General features: G+C 42.6%; 2 protein-coding genes and 1 non-coding gene across 9 annotated transcripts in view; 1 reads left to right on the top strand and 2 right to left on the bottom strand.

The window, feature by feature from the left end:
- Positions 1–9,387, bottom strand: part of GRHL2 (grainyhead like transcription factor 2) — a 175,193-nt gene extending 165,806 nt beyond the window's left edge. For 2 of the 5 annotated variants that reach the window (XM_055432069.2, XM_055432070.2), the window contains exon 1: positions 7,471–7,637. In XM_055432069.2, coding sequence (XP_055288044.1) covers positions 7,471–7,511 — 41 coding nt within the window. In that variant the 5' untranslated portion in view covers positions 7,512–7,637. Of the gene's footprint in view, positions 1–7,470; positions 7,638–8,997; positions 9,190–9,257 lie in introns of those variants that run through there. The other 3 variants (XM_055432073.2, XM_055432071.2, XM_055432072.2) reach the window with 3 other exon arrangements.
- The window catches only part of LOC148775223 (uncharacterized), a 58,508-nt gene continuing 48,548 nt past the window's right edge, over positions 9,176–19,135 (top strand). For all 3 annotated transcript variants that reach the window (XR_016039338.1, XR_016039337.1, XM_088844704.1), the window contains exon 1: positions 9,176–9,397. Coding sequence is in view for 1 of the 3 variants with exons in the window: in XM_088844704.1 (XP_088700830.1) it covers positions 9,176–9,397 (222 nt within the window). In the remaining 2 variants the exon portion in view is untranslated. The remainder of the gene's footprint in view (positions 9,398–19,135) is intronic.
- LOC129560585 (small nucleolar RNA SNORA79) lies at positions 14,162–14,309 on the bottom strand. Its single transcript, XR_008686814.1, has one exon. It is a non-coding gene; the product is annotated as a small nucleolar RNA SNORA79 (small nucleolar RNA).

Raw genomic sequence — 19,135 nt, 5'->3', positions numbered from 1 at the left:
ACCATTGATCTCACAGCCTAGCTGCCCTTCTGAATTCCGCGTGGCCCTCTAAATTTCTCCTGCCTGCCAGAAGTCAGTTTGTCATCTTAAACCACCTTTTATTTTGCTAAAATAAAATGATTGAGTGGGGAAGGGCATGGGAGCAGAAGCAGGTCCCACTGTGCTGGGTCCTCTCCTATCTTGTTAACATCATCTTTCTGTAAGCTGCCAGCAGCCCAGACCCCTCTGGAAGGGAAAAAATGAAACTCACAGAATGTTGGAGTAAGTGATTATCCTCAAAGATCATTTAGTTCAACTTCATTTTACAGGTGAAAAATAATGAAAGAAGAACCCTCTGATCTTATGTTAATTATCTTACTGGCAATACAGGAAAGAGGCTGAAGCTACCTTTGTTCCTTGCTTCTTTGAAAAGTTAGATCCAAGAAGTACAGAAAGCAGTTATTTTCTGAGGCTCACTGAACTGAGAACCAAAACCAATGATTTGGGGTGAGTGTGGGAAGAAAAGTGTTCTAACAGAAACGCTGTCGAAATCTTAACCGGGTATTTCATACAGTCATGTTCATATTTTAAGAAGCAAATAGGCAATGCCTCCCCTGTTCTTAATCTCCCTACCCATAAAATGCAGTGTATTTTTTTGATTTATCAAAACCTCAGATTTTCAATTCATATAACACTGGTGTGCAACCCACAAGAAAGAATTAAGGCACTTTTATCTCCAAACCAGACTTTTTAACTCCAAATCCTACACTTGGGTACTCATAAACCTGGAAGGTTCATCCTAGAAGGTCTGGAAGGTTCACCTGTAAGTTCTGGAAGGTTCATCCTAGATCTCAGATTCAAGGCGTCAAGTAAGGATCAGTTGCCCAGGAAGACAAACAGCACTTGGTCATCTTCTCCTAGACCCCAGCTCTGCAGGCTGAGCCAGGCAACTCTCATCTACTGAGAAAAGCCTGCAGCTCTATAGCGGCTAAAGCACAGTTTCTTTCTGCTCCTTTTTTCTTCCTCTCTTTTCTCCATTCTTCTCCCCTTCACTTCAACCTTCTCCCCTTTTCTAAAATCTCGATCTAAACTCAAGAGTCTTAAAAAAAAGAGACTCTGGGGGAGGAGGGTTGTTATACATATACATTCAGCATTGGGAAGAAAGGCGGGCACCAAAATAAAAAGAAGCAACAGGCGAATCTTGCTTTCCTTTTCTGCTCCAGAGGGTGTCTGCATTCACACTTGTAAAGGAAGCATTTCCTTGGGAGTGAATGTGAAGTCAGATCACTTTAAAAGTGCACCCCACAAAGTTCACTGCCCTGTTCATTACAAAGTAAAATAAGGGCTCTTCATCGCCACAGGCAGCGATGGCTTTCTGCTGAATGCCCATTTCAAATACATGGTCAATCTCCATAACCCCGACAGATTGTCAAAATGTACATCAAAATCCGCTGAAAGGCACCAGCTTTTTTAGTGCCTTCCATAGCACTCAAAAAAATGTTTGTTTGGTGGGTATTTTATGTAGCAAATCAAAATATGCTGTTTTTTAAAAATAATATTACTTTAATCCTGTTACTCCCCAGAACACATCAAGATAAAACACTTAATTCTGTTCCCAGTATAAATGGGGGTGGGACGTGGGGGTAAATCCCTAAGGTGGTACTTTCTGTTTCTATCCAACCTGCCCCTTTATAGTCCAGTCCTTTTTACCATAGACCATTAAAGGACATGGCACAAACTGTAATTTTCTGGTGATGGATGGATATAGGATGTATGGATGGTCGGATAAATAAATAAAATGGAACTAAGGACTACTTTAGTGGATGGAAATACACAAAGCACGTGGAGGGTAGAATGAATCTGAATTTTGGAGGCCTAAATTTGAAGACTTGTGAAGCTGTCTGAGGGACTCCTAGGTATATGTTGTTGTTACTAAGCAACCCACTCATCCTCGTGGCCCGAAGCAGAAATTCCTATTCAGCCTGTTCCTGCTCGCTAAGGAATTTTTCCTGGACACGTTTGCCAAACCAATCACTATTCTGTTTCAGCTTAGACCTAATGTTTTTATAATTGAGCAGGAATCCTTGAATACCTTTTGAAAAGGAAGAGTGTAACCACACCCCAAAGTGAATGGCGGGGATCATGAGTGAGGACTCTAGGGCAAGGCTTGCCTTAAACTAAGAAGTTAAAAGTAAACATTTCCCAAGGTTAAACTCAGTTGACTTGAACTAGATAGGGTGGCATCATCTACAGCCATCATCTTAACTCTTGGCTCAGGTAACAAGGATGGTCTGCTGATGCTTACAAGGCTAAAAGAACACAGCAAAGTTCACTGACTAAAGGAACGTCTAAAATCAGATTCATATTTATCTCTCTGCACAGAAGATATGCATGTGTCAATTCCTACCAAGTAATATGGGAGGAAAAAAAAATCAGGAAAGTGGCATCAGGAGACAGACCAGGAAGGGAAGGAAGGGAAAGAAGGAGGGGAAAATTGGGAAAAAATACTGTGTCAGACTCAGGATCAAATAAGAGGGAAAATACTATTTAACCAAATTGTTTATTTTTTAATAACCTGAAATGCATGCCTAGTTGTATCAAAGTCACAGAGAGGAACCAAAGCATTTGTCTGAGTTACCTAAGACTTTTTAACAACTAGTTTTAATAACCTAACATCAAAATAATAATCTTGTTTAAAGTATCTGTAGATTTTAAACAAATGCTTCGTGGGGTTCTTTGATCATGTTTTTGCATAAATGTTTTTAAGTATGTTTGACTTACTTGGCTATATGTTTAAATTCTCTTTTTGATTTTGCAGAATATGGTACAAATTGCTAGATACAGCTCTTCAGCCCTGCTGTAGCACTGACTTTTAATCCTCCTTTAAATCAGATGGCACTGGGTGTATTTGAGTGACCTAGTCGCTGCAGTCAGTTTAAAATAGGATCTAATTACAGATCAACAGAGGGCCTAGTGCCATCTTATCAAGGTAATACTTAAAGCTACCATCTTAAAGCAGCCTACTTAAATACTTAAAGCAGCCCTAGAAATGAAACTGCAACCACCATCCCATTAAATATTTCACCAAGGACCAACATCAGATCATACAGATCAGAACTTGTTATTTTTGACTTTGTGCTATAAAACAGAACCTAATTTTAACGAAATAACTGTGCCCAGAAAAAGGAACACCAATTTTGTGCTGTAATGTGAAATTATGGAAGGATGAGGTTGGCCTTCTAACTCCAACTCAGCTCCCTAGTGAGTGGGGTCCATCCTAAAATCTGAGCTTGACCTTTTAGCTCTGGGCCTGGCAGAAGCCCCCGTGGGGTGACATCACTCCAAATCAGGTGCTTAGCAGATCTGGAAATTTATGACCTGTCAGAAGGGTCCCATTCTTCCAAAAGGGACAGTTCAGCAAAACAATGAAAGTAAATGACATTGAGAGAAGGCCTAAGAACTCTTAACGAAGAACTCTTAGAAAAGAGAAAGACAGAGAAGTCACTCAGTCATGTCCAACTCTGCGACCCCATGGACTGTAGCCTACACAGGCTCCTCCGTCCATGGGATTTTCCAGACAAGAATACTGGAGTGGGTTGCCATTTCCTTCTCCAAAAAACTCTTCAGTTCAGTTCAGTTCAGTCGCTCAGTGCTCAGTCCAAGTTAAATGTTAGAAGCTAATCATTTAGAAGTAGTAATACTGAAGCTGAGACAAAGCCCACAGACTTCATTTCACATAAGCGAATATACACCAGAAAAGTTGCTTATGAATTGAATTTATTAAAGTATTCACTTAAAGCATTAGTTTGTTAAATAATCCAATGTAGATGCCCTGGCCCCTCTCCCCACAGCTCTGGGGTGGGGCACATGGAATGTAGTTTTACCAAAGTGCCTCAGGTGATATTTTTGTAATCGGATGAGTTTGCAGTGATTTAAAGAATTCCTACGGACATTCCTATTACTAAGCACATACATGATTATCTTCAGCCTTTTTTCCCCAATCAATCTAGACTTTCGTATTATTGTCTAGCAGTTTCTTATTTTTCAGGTAGGTTAATTTTGCCTGTATATTGGTTTATTTCACTGAAAATGCAAAACTAAGGAAAGCACACTGTTTGTAGTGTCTCACTTCTGAACACAGTGGACCAGTCTGTTTTCTGACAGATACAGGTTTGCAGAAATTGAATGAGGGCAAGAGAAAGGGCAAGCCTTATTTTGCTGGAGGTTAATTTAGGGTTGGGACTCCTCTACAGCACAGATGGTAAAGAATCTGCCTGCAATGCAGGAGACCAAGGTTCAGTCCCTGGCTCAGGAAGATTCCCTGGAGAAGGAAATGGCAATCCACTCCAGTACTCTTGCCTGGAGAATCCCATGGACAGGGAAGCCTGGCGGGCTACAGTTCAGGGGTCACAAAGAGTTGGACACAAATAAATGACTAACACACATACACAATTTAGAGTTGAGATAGCCAGGAAGGGTGGCAGCTTAAAATAAGAGGTTTAGACAGGAATGTCAAAGCAATACCATGCAGGTCCCTCTCCTTCAGTTCTAATTCCCCAGGGTCATTCAGAATGTGGACATTTTTTTCATCCCTAAATTAAGACATGTGCAAGATTTAATCCATTGCAGGCAAGATTAACACTGGACTCTAGCCATTAAACTAGTGATATCTGAGGAAAGGAACAAGATGACACTATTGGCTAATTTTTTATTTACTAGCCTCTTGACTGCCAAGACCATTTATAAGTATAGTGTTGTCTGGTTTTGAGTGTACAAGTGTCTGGACTATTAAGTCAGGAGTTGATTATGTTAGTTTACTTAATGGGACCGCTGTCTGTCTACGTCTCTGACTCACCCACACTGGGCTCCTTTCTGACCCGAGAATATGCTAAGCGCTCTGCCACCTCAGGGCCTTTGCACTTGCTCTCCCACCTTCCTATAACACTGGTATCCCAAGTATCTTCAGTGCTTGAGCCCTCACTTCAGCTATCTGCTCAAAAGTCGTCTCATGAGAAAGGCCACCCCTGACCACCTCATATAACATAATTCCCATTATTTGCAATAGCCTGTTTTGCTTTCCTTTGTAGCATTTATCATCATCTAACTTGTTATGTATTTACTTCTTTATAGATTTCCTCTGTTTCCTAGCACTACAGTGATACCACCATGATGGCAGGGAGTTTGTTCTATTTACTAATGAATCTCAATGCCAGGACCAAGGGCATTGTTCAGTATATAGTGGCACTCAAGATATATTTGTTGAATAAATGAATGGGTGTTTTTAGTGCTTTGAGGGAGATATGGTTAACTTGGTGTTTGTGACTTTTAAAAGATATTTTAGGGAACTCCCTGGCAATCCAGTGGTTAGGACTCTGCATCGTCACTGCCCTTGCCCAGGTTCTATCCCTAGTCAGGGAACTAAGATCCTGCAAGCCCCGTGGCATGGTCAAAAAAAAAAGTATATAGCCAAATAGAAACATATACATTTATAAAACCAAAGAATAGAAAGATTAATTAAAATGTTTCACCCTATTAATTGAAAGTTTTCCCACATAAGGCATCTATAAATTTATTTTTCTTTCTAGAATTATGGCTGGACTCCCTAGATAAAATGCACCCGAATGACTAAAGGTAACTGCCCTAAGGCTAAAGTGGGATGGGTAGAGAAGGGGGACTTTTATAATATCTGTTCAAGTCTCATCTTCTGCTGGATTGTGACATAGCCCACATTATGCATCTTTTTATTCTCCTATATACCTATCTGAATGTGTTGCAAATGGTAAGTAATCAGAAAACACATACAGGTAATGAAAAACACCTGTGGGTTTCAAATAAATCATATATATTCTGAATATTTTGGCAGTAATGTAAGAGTTTCTAAATCCATCACTGTGCTGCTAGAACATACATGCTTGTTGACAAAGACCATAAATCTTCATAAAATGTTAGAAAGGGGGAGTAGAAAAATTTAAAATATGTACAAAGACAAACTGTCCTAAAAATACTTTGTTTTAAATAGCGATAGCATCAACATTGCAGAACATAAAAAGCAGATCGTTTGCATCTGAAAAGTTCACAGCGATAAAAAAGATGATGTTACTTCAGTCCAGACTTGCTAACTGGAATTATCTTCGTGTGCTATCCAAAAGCTTACCTACACTTTGATGGGTTTATAGGAAAAAAAAAAAAATCCTGTGTTTATTCTTTTAGGTTAGTTCCAGAAAATACAGACAGGCCTCCTACACAGATTTACCGTGAAGCTGATCAAGTTCAAGCTTCAGGATCCCCGTTTGTTCTGGCAGGAAGCTCCAGAAAACAGGCTCATGTATGTGGGTTTTTTTTTTTTTTTTCTTTTGAGAGCTCACCCCTACTCCACCTAACACACACAATTGCATAAGCTTCAAGCTCATAAAAACCTGGACCCATCCTAACAGCCCTCCATTAGAATATTAACATTAAGAAAGTGAGGCTAGAATCTGCAAAAACGATCCAAAAATCATTTTTTAATGTCAAGCATTTCTCCATAGTCCCATCAAAGAGAGGCGAATGGGGTTCAACAGTCTCTTTGGGGTATTGTTAGTATTTCTTTTCCCCAGAAACAAAATGAAGTCTTGGAAACCATGACTAGATAAAAGTTGCTTTCATTAAATGTAAGTATACATAACCCTAGATAGTTTTATCCATAGAAATTTGGTAATGTATCACAGTAAACTAGATTGCTAGTGTTCTGAACTTATTATCTTCCTTTAAATTTATTTTTAACTGATATATAATTCACAGTCGATATGCTATTAGTTTCAAGTACACAACACAGTGATTTGATGTCTATATACTGCACACTCAGTGGCTAAGTTGTATCTTTACTACTCCATGGACTGTAGCCCATCAGGCTCCTCTGTCCATAGAATTTTACAGGCAAGAAAATTGGAGCGGGTTGCCATTTCCTCCTTCAGAGGATCTTCCCTACCTAGGGAGTGAACCCATGTCTCCTGATTCTCCTGCACTGGCACCCAGACTCTTTACCACTGAGCAACCTGGGAAGCCTGTGGACTAATACATTACAAAATTATTCACACAATAAATGTAGTTACTGTCCGTCACCAAAGTTAACATTATTGTCTATATTAGAACTTATCTTCAATACTAAATAAATTCTTTATTGGTGCTAAGTACAACCGATTAAAATATAAGCCCATCTGATTTCACCCTAAATTCGAGTCCCGTTGTATCACAAAACGAAGGGGTGCGACCAACGTTATATGATTTAATTAAGGAATTACAGTAAGTCTTATCCAATATTCACTAGATTTGCGACCATTTTTGACAAGAAGCTGAAAACAAACCAAAAAGAGAAAAACAAAAAACAAACCCTGCTGCCATCTCGGCTTTTGGTTATTGAAGTTTTCATACTTGGAGTAGTGAGTTCTTAAAGGTTAGAAAGAATTTAGGGGGAGGAAACAAGGATACACTCAATCACTTCCCCGGTCCTACCCTTCTCCCGCCCTCTTCTCGTCGTTTGCAACTAGGTCCATTCCTCCGGTGTATAGTCGCAGCAGCTAGTTTTTCTCCAGTGAGTAAAGTGGTACTAATACCTAGCTTGTTTTTTTTTTTTTAAGATGCTAGCCTGTGATGTAAGCTACTCCTACCCTACCCGGGGCTTAATTTTGGGGACGGTCCCCTCCATCCCTGGGTAGGTCCGCGGGGCATTCGCGCTCCCGTCTCAAGGTCCCTCAATCCGAGAAGGTCCAGGGCCACATGGGCAGGAGAGGCGCCCTGAGGAAGGTCTCCTTGGGGTGGCCACACCGCCGAGATAAAGCGACCGGGCAAGGCGGGAAGGTGGCCCCTACGCACTCCAATAGGACGCAGCCCGTTCTCAGCCGGGGACGCGCCCGACAGGAGGGGGAAGGGAGTGTCGCCACCGAATCCCAGGAAAGGCCGCGGGACCCACCTCCGGCTCCCCCTCGCTCCCGCCCTCGGCCCCACCTCCCCCAGCCTGCACAAAGCCGGCCCGGAGGCGGGGGCCAGGCCTGCCGGGAGGCCGCCCGGACCAGACCGGACCCGGGCCCGGCGCCCCGCGGCTCCGGCCGCCGTGCCCCGGTGCGTCTCGAGTTCCCGTCCCGGACGGGGCGGACGCGCCCCCCGGCCGGCCTCAGGAGGCGCGGGAAGCCGGGCTCCCCGCCTTTCCAGGCGACAGTCCCCCGGGGAGGTCAGGCGCAGCCGCGCCGTCCCGCTAGCCACGCCTGAGGTGGCGGCCTGCAGCGCGCGGCGCCCCGGCCGTCGGGGCGGCGGAGGCCGGCCGGGCGCGGGGGGTGACTCCATAAGTCGCACGCGCCCCTTCCGCCCAACCGTAGCACAAACTCGGGCCTCAAATCGATCCCCCTCATTTCCGAAAGGCCCCCGTCCTCCCGCACCTGCGTAAGGTGGCCAAGCAATGCGGGGCGGGCAGCGGGGGCGGGGAGGCCGGGGGACGGGGGTGGGTTCGGCGCCCGCGGCCCCCGAGACCCCGGCCGGCTGGCGCCCGGCCTCCCGTCGGGGGCGCACACACGCACACCGTCCGGCCCGGTGCGGGAAGATGGCCGTTTCTGCTTTCAGGATAAAGGCTCTTTGTTGCGCTCACACAAAAGCCGCCAAGACCCGCTTTTCCAGCAGGCCCTTTGGGCAGGTCGAAGGAACGCAGCTGAATTTTCCAAATGGCCCTCGGAGCCCGAAGCGGTGGGAGCAACTAAAAGAGGGGGAATAAGAGGCCTCCCGCCCTCTTCTACCGAAACCTCTGCCAATATCCAAGGATTCGTCCTGGGAGACCGGGGCTGAGATCATTCGTAAAGGGAGGAAGGAAAGAGGAAAACCTACTTTTACTATCAAGGCCCAAAGGGGATATTAAACATTCACATTCTTGCAGGGTTTCTCCCCTTAACCAGGGTAGAAACATAATCTGGAAAAGTCTGGATACACCAAAAAGAAAAAGAAAGAAAAAAAAAAAAAAAAAACAATAGCAACTTAAAAAAAAAAATAACAAACCAGTTGCCATCAGCCCAAAGTGGTAGTAGCAGCAGCCGGCGCGTGTGATCCACTTACTTGTCCGACTCTTGTGACATGTTTGATCCAATGAACTCGCTCCCCTTTTCCTGGAGCCTCAGCCTCTGGTGAAACTGGACTTTCAAGTCTGTGCAGGTGAAGGTGTGTGAGAGCGCCCGAGATGGCAGAACAAGAGCTACAGGTAATTCTGCTTTTCCGTCCCCCCTCACCACTCTCGCTCGCTCGCCCGCTCGCGCCCTCACCTAGCCGGAAAGGTGGGATAAGGGGGGGGCCCCCTCACATGGGGCCCGAGCTCGGAGGCGGCCGGGCGGCGCGGAGTCCCTCCCGGATCGTGGCAATGGGCAGCCACAGAGCAGAAAGTGGCGGACTTGGGCGGCCACAGGTAACTTTCTCGCAAGGAGCTGAATTCTTTCACTAAAGGGTACGAGCCCGAGGGACGAGCTGCACGGTGATTGGCTGCGGAGCTCCCTCAGGTGAGCTGCCATTGGCAGAGGCGCGCTCAGGTAAGGCCCTTCTCCAAGTGCAGGTAGCTCACTCCGAAGTTTACCTGCGTGGAGCGGCCGCACGCTCGCAGCCCAGCGGCGGGCCGTGGGAGCTGAGGGTCGGTGCTTGGAGCAGACTTCGTGCTACGTTCCCCTTCTTCCCGGAGGCCGGCCTGGGGTGAGGGGCTGAGGGACCTTGAAGGAGAGAAGTTAACCAGGAAAAAACAAAACAAAACCCAACACCTGCAACCACTAGGGATTGTGGGTCGAACGGAAGGACTAAGGAAAGCTGAACTCAGGTGTCCCAAGCCAACCGGAATCAAATGCGCAGCACAACCACGAGGCTTTTAATACCCACATTAAGAGGACAATGTTGGACAGTGTTGGACAGTGTCAGAAGAGTATGGGACTGAAGTTTACATTGTGCTCCGAGGGGGCGAAAAGCACAAAGATCGCCAAGTCAGTTACGTAATTGCATTTTTGACATTCTTATCCACAACAAACAACATGTCATGTCCCAATGTGAAAAAGATAGGGTAGACGGCTAGACATATAAATAGATAAGCAGACACGACTTAGCCACTGAACAGCAGCAGCAGCATCCTTTCTTGACCTCGGCGGGTAGGGAGTGGCTGGTTTTGATGAGATGAAGAAATTTGGTTGAAGACACTAAAATGGCTCAGGCGCACCTCTTCCATCTCACTTCTACAGCCCAAGATTGCAGAGCTGCAAACCACTGAATCCCTTCCATAAAACCTGTTGTCATTTGACGTTTCCAGGCAGGCATCAACATTTACATTGTAATTCAATAGAAGCAGCAACTACAAAGGTGCTTTATTCTTCCAGCTTAATATGGTTGCTACGGAAACAATTCAGGATGAAACTGACTTTTTGCAGTTTTGTTGCCCCTGGTTGAGATCAGCGAATTTGCAAACCTGTAATTTATAACCAGTTCTTCCAATGAGTACTTGTGTAAATTCTGACAGTAATCTAGCCCATGCATATTAATTGTAGAATAAAGAAGGCATGGAAATTTTATCATAATTTATTTCGAGTTAATACTATCTTGGCAGAGATAAAACAACTTCCATTTTAATCTGTATGGATCATATATTTCCTGCACATGACATTATGAGGTAAGGTTTGGCTGCTCCGTGTTTCATTCTCAACAAATGAATTTCAGGATTTTTTTTCTTTTTAAATACAGTATAAGCACGCATGCTATCTTTTTAAAGATAATACAATACTTTAAGGTAATGCAATACCTACTTTCATGTACCTTCTTAACCTCCTGTCTAGAAGCTACCAAATTCCACTTTTAGCTGTCTATTCTGTCATTACCTTCCTATTTCTAATAATTTATGCAGCTATCTCTTGATTTATCAATTTTGATAACAGGTGCTTTGACCACCTGTTGCCTTAGATAAGGACTTAGCTCTTTCAAACCCTCCAGTTTCATCTTCCACCATTCTTCCAATGTATCTCTTTCACAACTTAGGCATAGCAAGTAGCTAGTGACTGTGCAAATACACAACAGAACCAACTACTGTACTATGCTTGTTTTCTTATTTTTAAAAGAAGCTTTTATCTATTTACTTAGTTGTGATGTTTCCCATCTGATATTTTTTTTCTACAACATGTCTATAAAATGATTGTCACATTTATTTTTCAAATGATCAATCAATCCTACCCCCCACACCCCCAAACATCCCTCCAAAAATCCACTGCCCTTCTGTTCCAATGGAGACGAGTTCCTCCCTGGACCTGCTACTCAGTTGTCATCTTGGGACAATCCTGCATCTCCAGAGTAAGAGCCCCATTTCTCTGTCCTGTGACTTTTTGCCTTGTTTGCTGTTTCATTTTTTCCATGGCATATGTTCCAATAGTAGCCCAAGAATGGGTTCAGAAGGTAAAACTTATTCAACTTTCTTTTTTTCCCCAACTCTTTCTTTTGAAAGAGTTTGACCAAGTGTCGAATTCTAAGTTGAAATTTTTCATTCATAAGTTCATAAAAATTTCTCTTTTATCTTCTAGCAGCCAATGTTGCCATTGAGAATTCTGATGCCATCCTGATTCCCATTCCTTTGTGACCTAGAATTTTTCTTCCTAAAAACTCATAGAATAATCTCTTTATCTCTATTATTCTGAGATTTCATAATTATGTGCCTTGGTTACCTAATATTCTGAAATTTCAATATGTTGGAGGCTTTCATCAAATTTTTGCAAAACTTTGACTGTCGCTTCATACTTAAGAATGAGATCTTAAAACCCCTCTGGAAACTACACATAGGGTAGGGAGGAAGGGTTCTTGCTCACTGATGGGCTTGCTGTGTGGTGATCGTGTTCAAAGTTTATCCTTCCTTAGGAAGATTCCCCAAATATCAGAAACTAGATGTCTTTTCTTCTGGGCTCTTCATCATCTCAAGAGAAATATCTGCCATCCCTTGACTGAAGGCACATTCACCTGGCTGCTGGTATTCTCAGAACAGGTCAGAAGAGATCCAGAGCAGTCACTGCTCAGTATGCAGTTTCTTTCTTTCCTGTAGGTGCCTTACTCCTGCCCTTCTTTCTGCCGGATGCACAAGCCTCTCTCCTGTATTTCCTACTGTCATTGTAATCACCTGGCTGCAAGAGGGACAGGGGACCTGAGGATCTAACAAGTCCAAATATCCACATTCACTCAGCTCTCAGCCTCCCACCTCTCTCTCACTTCTGGGATCCTGCGACCTCTTCTCAGCATCTCTCTCGTGATCTCTGGTATCTCCAAGACCTGGTCCAATCTGGTGTTTTATAGAATAATCTCTTGGACTGTTTCTATACTGACCTCTAGGATGTCATTAGAGTAGTTTCTGATGTTCTGTTAAACCAATTTCTACTCTTCCGTTCATCCCCATCTTACAGAATTGTGTTGAGATATTATCTTTTGCAGATGACTCCACCTCCATCCTCTTTGTCCCTGTGAATTTATTCTCTTACTTTCCTTTACTGTCCTTTTCAGGAGACAATGAACATAAACAAGTATGGGTCAATCTACCGTCTTTAATCTGAAGCCATTTCCAAAACCATCCAAAAACTTTTACCAAACTGTCCCAAATCTGTTTGTGCAAACAAAACTAGAATTTATGAGGAAACCTTGCCTTTTTTTGGTCAGTGGTGCCCAAGATTCCCTTCTTTCTCACCAGTATCTAATAACTCAGCCTTGACTGCTTTGCTTAGTATGCCCTGTTTGACTACCTACTTCTATATTATTTGATTAGATTCATGAAGGAGAAGGTCCTCGTGAACAATTTAAAATCATCAACCATGAAGTTAACTCTGTTACCCAATTGAAGTTTAAATTTTTATTTATTTTTAAACTTTTTATTTTGTATTAACATTGGGGTATAGCCGGTTAACAATGTTGTGATAGTTCAGGTGAACAGTGAAGGGACTCAGCCATGTGTATACTATTTATTTATTTACTTATTTTTGACTGTGCTGGGTCACCATTGCTGCACGGGATTTTCTCCAGTTGCAGGGGTTGGGCTGGGGGCTGCCTACTCCTTGTTGCAGTGCTTGGGCTTCTCACTGCGGTGGATTCTCTGTTGAGGAACATAGGCTCTAGGGCACATGGGCTTCAGTAATTCCCATGTGTGGGCTCAGTAGTTCCTGGGCTCTGGAGTACAGGCTCAAGTTGTGGTGCTCAGGCTTAGTTGCTTCACGGCATGTGGAATCTTCCGAGAGCAGGGATCAAACCCATGTCTCCTGCATTGGCAGTCAGATTCTTTACAGTGAGCCACCAAGGAAGCCCCAGGTTACCCAATTGTTTTGATTCTGTTGGCAAAATAGTTCTAAGTGACTATGAAACCTTGCCACACCCAATATGAGAATGTACTTCTCTCTCTTTCTCAAACATCTTTCTCCATAAACTCTTAAGTGCAGCAGTCATTCCCAATGTGTGGTCCCTGGACAGACCATCAACATCAGATTACCTGGGGGCTTGTAAAAAATGCAAATTCACCAACTTTCCCCAGGCCTCAAGAAACTCATGGAGGTGGACAGCAGTCTGTGTGTCTAGCAAGTCCTCCAGCTGATTCTGATGCAGGTTAGAGTTTGAAACGCATCCGTACCGAATGCTGACGGGAGGAAGCAGCACCTCAGTAGCCATTGAAAGCCGTCATTGTAAATTATGCTGAATTTGGAGTTTTCCAGCAACTGGTAGCAACCATGGGGTAGGCAGTTGATTTTACCTGTCTGGATTATTTTATTCCTAATCTAGTGACTGTTTATATAATGGTTGACTATTATTCTCAATTGGAGCAGTTAGTGCATTTTTTAAAAACAGCCTGTGATCTGCTACATTATTTGTCATACCTTTAGGAATTTCAGCACAGGTTAGTGTTTGATGTCATTTTATGTGGCAGCAACAAAGTAAATTCTCATGTAAAAAGCTAGCGATGAGAAAAAGCTAGTGTTTTTAAACTAAATTATTTCATTTATGAGATTAAAGTTATAGTTAAATTTCTAGGGGAGAAAAACTTCTATTATCATTTTAATGTTTACTTCTGTTATCATTTTAATGATGATTTTTAGCATCTATTATAATGGCCAATGCCATTTTCCTAAATTAAAACTTTAGTATTTGATACCAAATTGTTACTTTATTATGTCTTTTTTTTCCCTCAGTCGTTTTGACTCCGCAAGAATCGTTAGGTGCTACCCCATAGCCAACTCATCCCCGGAGTGCTCTGAGTGAAGACAAGTCAGTTTGGATATATGATGTGTCAAACCCCCACTACTTAAGGCTCCAGGCAGTGAGAAGAACAGCCATCAGATGTTAAATCTCTTACAATGAGGTGTGGGGAGAAGAATGCTGCTTCTGGCATCTGGGCAGAAATATCAAGTTTGTTTTTAAAATCGTATGTATATACATATATATAATTTATATGTATATTGACATATGTATTATGTGTATCTATTTGGCTGCATCAGGTCTTAGCTGCCCCACATGGACTTAGTTGCCCCACAATATGTAGGATCTTAGTTCCCAGACCAGGGATCGAACATGTGTCCCCTGCATGGAAGGTGGTTTTTAATCACTGGGCCACCAGAGAAGTTCCTAGAAATACCAGGTTTCTAGGAACCCATCAATTGAACCTGCCTGCTGATTTTCACTCACTGTATGTAATATACAGAGCCACTAAAGCACATTGAATCTACTGTGGTAGATGACTGGTGGTATCTCCTAGGTTGCTTCACACTATAAAAATACGGGGCTTTTTTGTTTGGCTTTTATCCCCAAGAAGTAACCTTGTAAAGAATGAAATGTGCCCGGGTGTCTGAATTTGAAATCGACATAGAAATATATAACTTAACCAACTAAGCATTAAATGGCACTTTTCTTACTGTTTGGGGCCACTTCTATTTTTCATGGTTATGTGGATATGCATATTTGCATTGACACTTACTGTTTCCATGAAGACTCTGGAACTAACAGTGTGGATTTCAGCTAGTAGCCTGAAGTAGCACATCTCCTTGAGGGAAGTGAAGGTTTCTGTTTCTTGGACTGGTCACTGGTAACTCTTCAACGGAAAGAGTGGTCCTGTTAAACCGCATTGAATACATATCTTTATCTCTACTTCTTCCTGAAGTCCCATTGATGGAAGAATAAGAGAGGAGATGAGATGGTTCAAGATAACAACAAAATTTGGAAGGTGGTAAAAAAGTGGAAAGTGACTGAAGGAGCAGAAACTAATTTAGCTGAACTGAGAAAGACGAACCAGAGCATCTGTAGACAGGATCAAGCCTGTTTAGGCTGTAGAGCCTCATAAAGACATAGAAAATCAAATTTCTAATTGTCATTGAGGGTGGGAGCAGGCAGAAGGACTGAAACCAGAGGAATAGATTGACATTTTTAATTCAAAGCTGTTAGACCTTCTAAGTCCCCTTGCCCCTCCCCCACCCCGCCCTGGGATAATCAAGCTTCTATCTGTATTAATTTGCTTGTCATTCGGTTACTAAGTCGTGACAAACTCTTTGTGACCCCATGGACTATAGTATGCCAGGCTCCTCTGTCCTTCCCCATCTCCCGGAGTTTGCTCAAACTCGTGTCCATTGAATCGGTGATGCCATCTGACCAGCTTGTCCTCTATCATCACCCCCATCATCCTCCTGCCTTCAGTCTTTCCCAATGAGTGAGCCCTTCGCATCAGGTGACCAAAGTATTGGAGCTTCGACTTCAGCATCAGTCCTTCTAGTGAATATTCAGTGTTGATTTCTTTCAGGATTGATTGGTTTGATCTTGCAGTTCGAGGGACTCTCAAGAGTCTTTTCCAGCACCATAATTTGAAAGCATCAATTTTTGGCACTCAGCCTTCTTTCCAGTCCAACTCTCACATCTATACATGACTACTAGAAAAACCATAGCTTTGACTATACGGACCTTTGTTGGCAAAGCTAGGGCTACCATAAAAAATACCACACATCATGTAGATTAAACAAGAGAAATATATTTTCTCACGGTTCTGGAGGCTAGAAGTCCAAGGTTAAGGTTTCGGCAGGGCTGGTTTCATTCTGAAGCCTCTCTGCTTGACTTAACAGGTGGCCGTCACTGGCTCTATCCTCACAGAGCCTGTTCACTGTGAACATGCACATGTCCTAATCTTCTCTTCTTATAAGGACACTGGTGATGTTGAATTAGGGCCCACACATATGACCGCATTTTACGTTAATTGCCTTTTTAGAAGCCCTGTCTCCAAATACAGTCACATTCGGAGGTAGGGCCATACCTCGGAGTTACTAGAGGTTTAGTTCCAGGGCACTTCAATAAAGTGAATACTGCAGTAATGCAAGTCAAATGAATTCTTTGGTTTCCCAGTACATACAAAAGCTCCATTTACACTATATTGTAATCTATTAATTGTGCAATGGCATTATGTCTAAGAAAATAATGTGCATACTTTTAAGTAAAAAATACTTCATTGAAGTCATCCCCTGCTCAACAGCATAGGACTAAATAATGGGTTGTATTTTCTTTTCTTTTTTTTCTTCCAACATATCTATCCTTTTCCCAGATCAAGACGTACTCCAGAAAAAATAGTTTAGTTTTATGTTGAATAAGACATTTTGTACCTTTTATTTTCATGTAGGATACCACAATTTATTGCTTAAAAAATACTTTATTGTTAAAATGCTAGCCATCATCTGAGCCTTCATTAAGTAATCTTTTTGTTGGTGGAGAGTCTTGCCTAGATATTGATGGCTGCTGACTAATCAGAGTGGTGGTTGCTGAAGGTTTGGGTGGCTGTGATGACTTAAAATAAGACAACAGTGAAGTTTGCTGCATCAGTTGACTCTTCCTTTCACAAAGAAATTGCTTGGTAGCATGCAGTACTGTTTAATAGCAAGAACTTCCTTTAAAAACTGGAGTCAATCCTCTCAAGTCCTGCTGTTGCTTTACCAGCTAAGTTTTTGTCATATTTTAAACCCTTGTCATTTCAACAATCTTCATAGCATCTTCACCAGGAGTAGATTCCATCTCAAGAAATCACTTTCTTTGCTCAACCATAAGAAGCAACTCAGCAGTCATGAAAGTTTTATCATGAGATTGCAGCAACTCAGTCACATCTTCAGGTTCTACTTCTGTTTCTGATTCTCTTGCTATTTCCACCACATCTGCAGTTATTTCCTTCACTGAAATCTTTTCTTTTTTAATTTGTTTTTGATTAGAGGATAATTGCTTTACAATGTTGTGTCGGTTTCTGCCCTATGACAACATGAATCAGCTGTAAGTATACATATCTCCCCTCCCTCTTGAGCCTCCCTCCCACCCATCCCCACCCCACCCCTCTAGGTTGTCACAGAGCACCAGGCTGAGCTGCCTGTGTTTTATAGCAGCTTCCCACTAGCTATCTGTTTTACATGTGGTAATGTATATGTTTCAAGGCTATTGTCTCAGTTCGTCCCACCTTCTCCTTCCCCCACTGTGTACACGTCTGTTCTATATGTCTGCGTCTCCATTAGCACCCTCCAAATAGGTTCATCAGTACCATTTTTCTAGATTTCATACATATGCGTTCAGTTCAGTTCAGTTCAGTCGCTCAGTCGTGTCCGACTCTTTGCGACCCCATGAATCACAGCACGCCAGGCCTCCCTGTCCATCACCAAATTAATATGTGATATTTGTGTTTTTCTGACTTCACTCTATAACAGGCTCTAGGTTCATCCATCTCAGTTCAACTGGCTGAAACATTTCTTTTTATGGCTGAATAATATTGTATTGTATATCTGTACCACAACTTCTTTATCCATTCATCTGTCAATGAACATCTAAGTTACTTCCCTGTACTGGCCATGCCGCGATGAATGTTGCGTGTGTGTTTTTGAATAATGGTTTTTCTCAGGGTATATTCTCAGTAGTAGGAGTGCTGGGTCATATGGTAGTTTTATTCCTAGTTTTTTAAGGATTCTCTATACTGTTCTTCATAGTGGCTACATCAGTTTATATTCCCACCAACAGTGTAAGAGGGTTCCATTTTCTCCACATCCTCTCCAGGATTTATTGTTTGTAGATTTTTTGATGATGGCCATTCTGACCATGTGAGGTGATACCTCACTGTAGTTTTGACTTGCATTTCTCTAATAATGAGTGATGTTGAGCATCTGTATGTCTTCTTAAGAGAAATGTCTGTTTAGGTCTTCTGCCCATTTTTTGTTTGAAGACTGTTTGTTTTTCTGATACTGAGCTTCATGAGCCACTTGTATATTTTGGAGATTAATCCTTTGTCAGTTGCTTCATTTGCAATTATTTTCTTCCATTCTGAGGGTTGTCTTTTCATTTTGTTTATAGCTTCCTTTACTGTGCAGAAGCTTTTAAGTTTAATTAAGTCCCATTTGTTTAGTTTTGTTTTTATTTCCATTATTCTAGGAGGTGGGTCACCGAGGATCTTGCTGTGATTTATGTCAAAGAGCCTTCCCTGAAATCTTGAACGCCTCAAAGTCATTCATGAGGGTTGGAACCGACCTTTACCCAACTCCTGGTTTTTCGTTTGTTTGTTTTAATCAGTGAATTTTGGTTTTTGACTGCACTGGGTCTTCGTTGCTGCTCACAGGCTTTTGTCCGGTTGTGGTGGGCAGGGCATGCTTTTCCCTGTGCTGTGCAGGCTTCTCATGGTGGCTTCTCTTTCTGCGGAGCACAGCCTCTAGGTGTGTGGGCTTCTGTAGTCATGGCACACAGGGGTAGTTGCTCCACAGCATGTGGGATCTTCCCTGACGAGGGATCAAGCCCATGTCCCTCCCCTGCATTAGCAAGCAGATTCTTAACCACTGGGTCATCAGAGAAGTCCTTCCTAACTCCTGTTAATATTGATATTTTGACCTTTTTTCCGTGAGTCACCTCATCTTAATGTTCTTAATGACTGTTTTTAATGGCATCTAGAATGACGAATCCTTTCCTGAAGGTTTTTCATTTACTTTGTCCAGATTCATCAGAAGAATCATTGTCTATGGCAGTTTTAGTCTCACATAGTGTATTTCTTAATTAGTAAGACTTGAAGGTTGAAATGACTCCTTGATCCACGGGCTGCAAAATGGATATTGTGTTAGGAGGCATGAAACATTGATTTCATTGTACACCTCCATCAGAGCTCTTAGGTAACCAG

This window comes from Moschus berezovskii, chromosome 16 (assembly GCF_049115385.1).
Source record: "Moschus berezovskii isolate FMDL1 chromosome 16, NW_MosBer_1.0, whole genome shotgun sequence".
Taxonomy (NCBI): domain Eukaryota; kingdom Metazoa; phylum Chordata; class Mammalia; order Artiodactyla; family Moschidae; genus Moschus; species Moschus berezovskii.
This window is presented reverse-complemented; position numbering and strand designations above follow the sequence as displayed.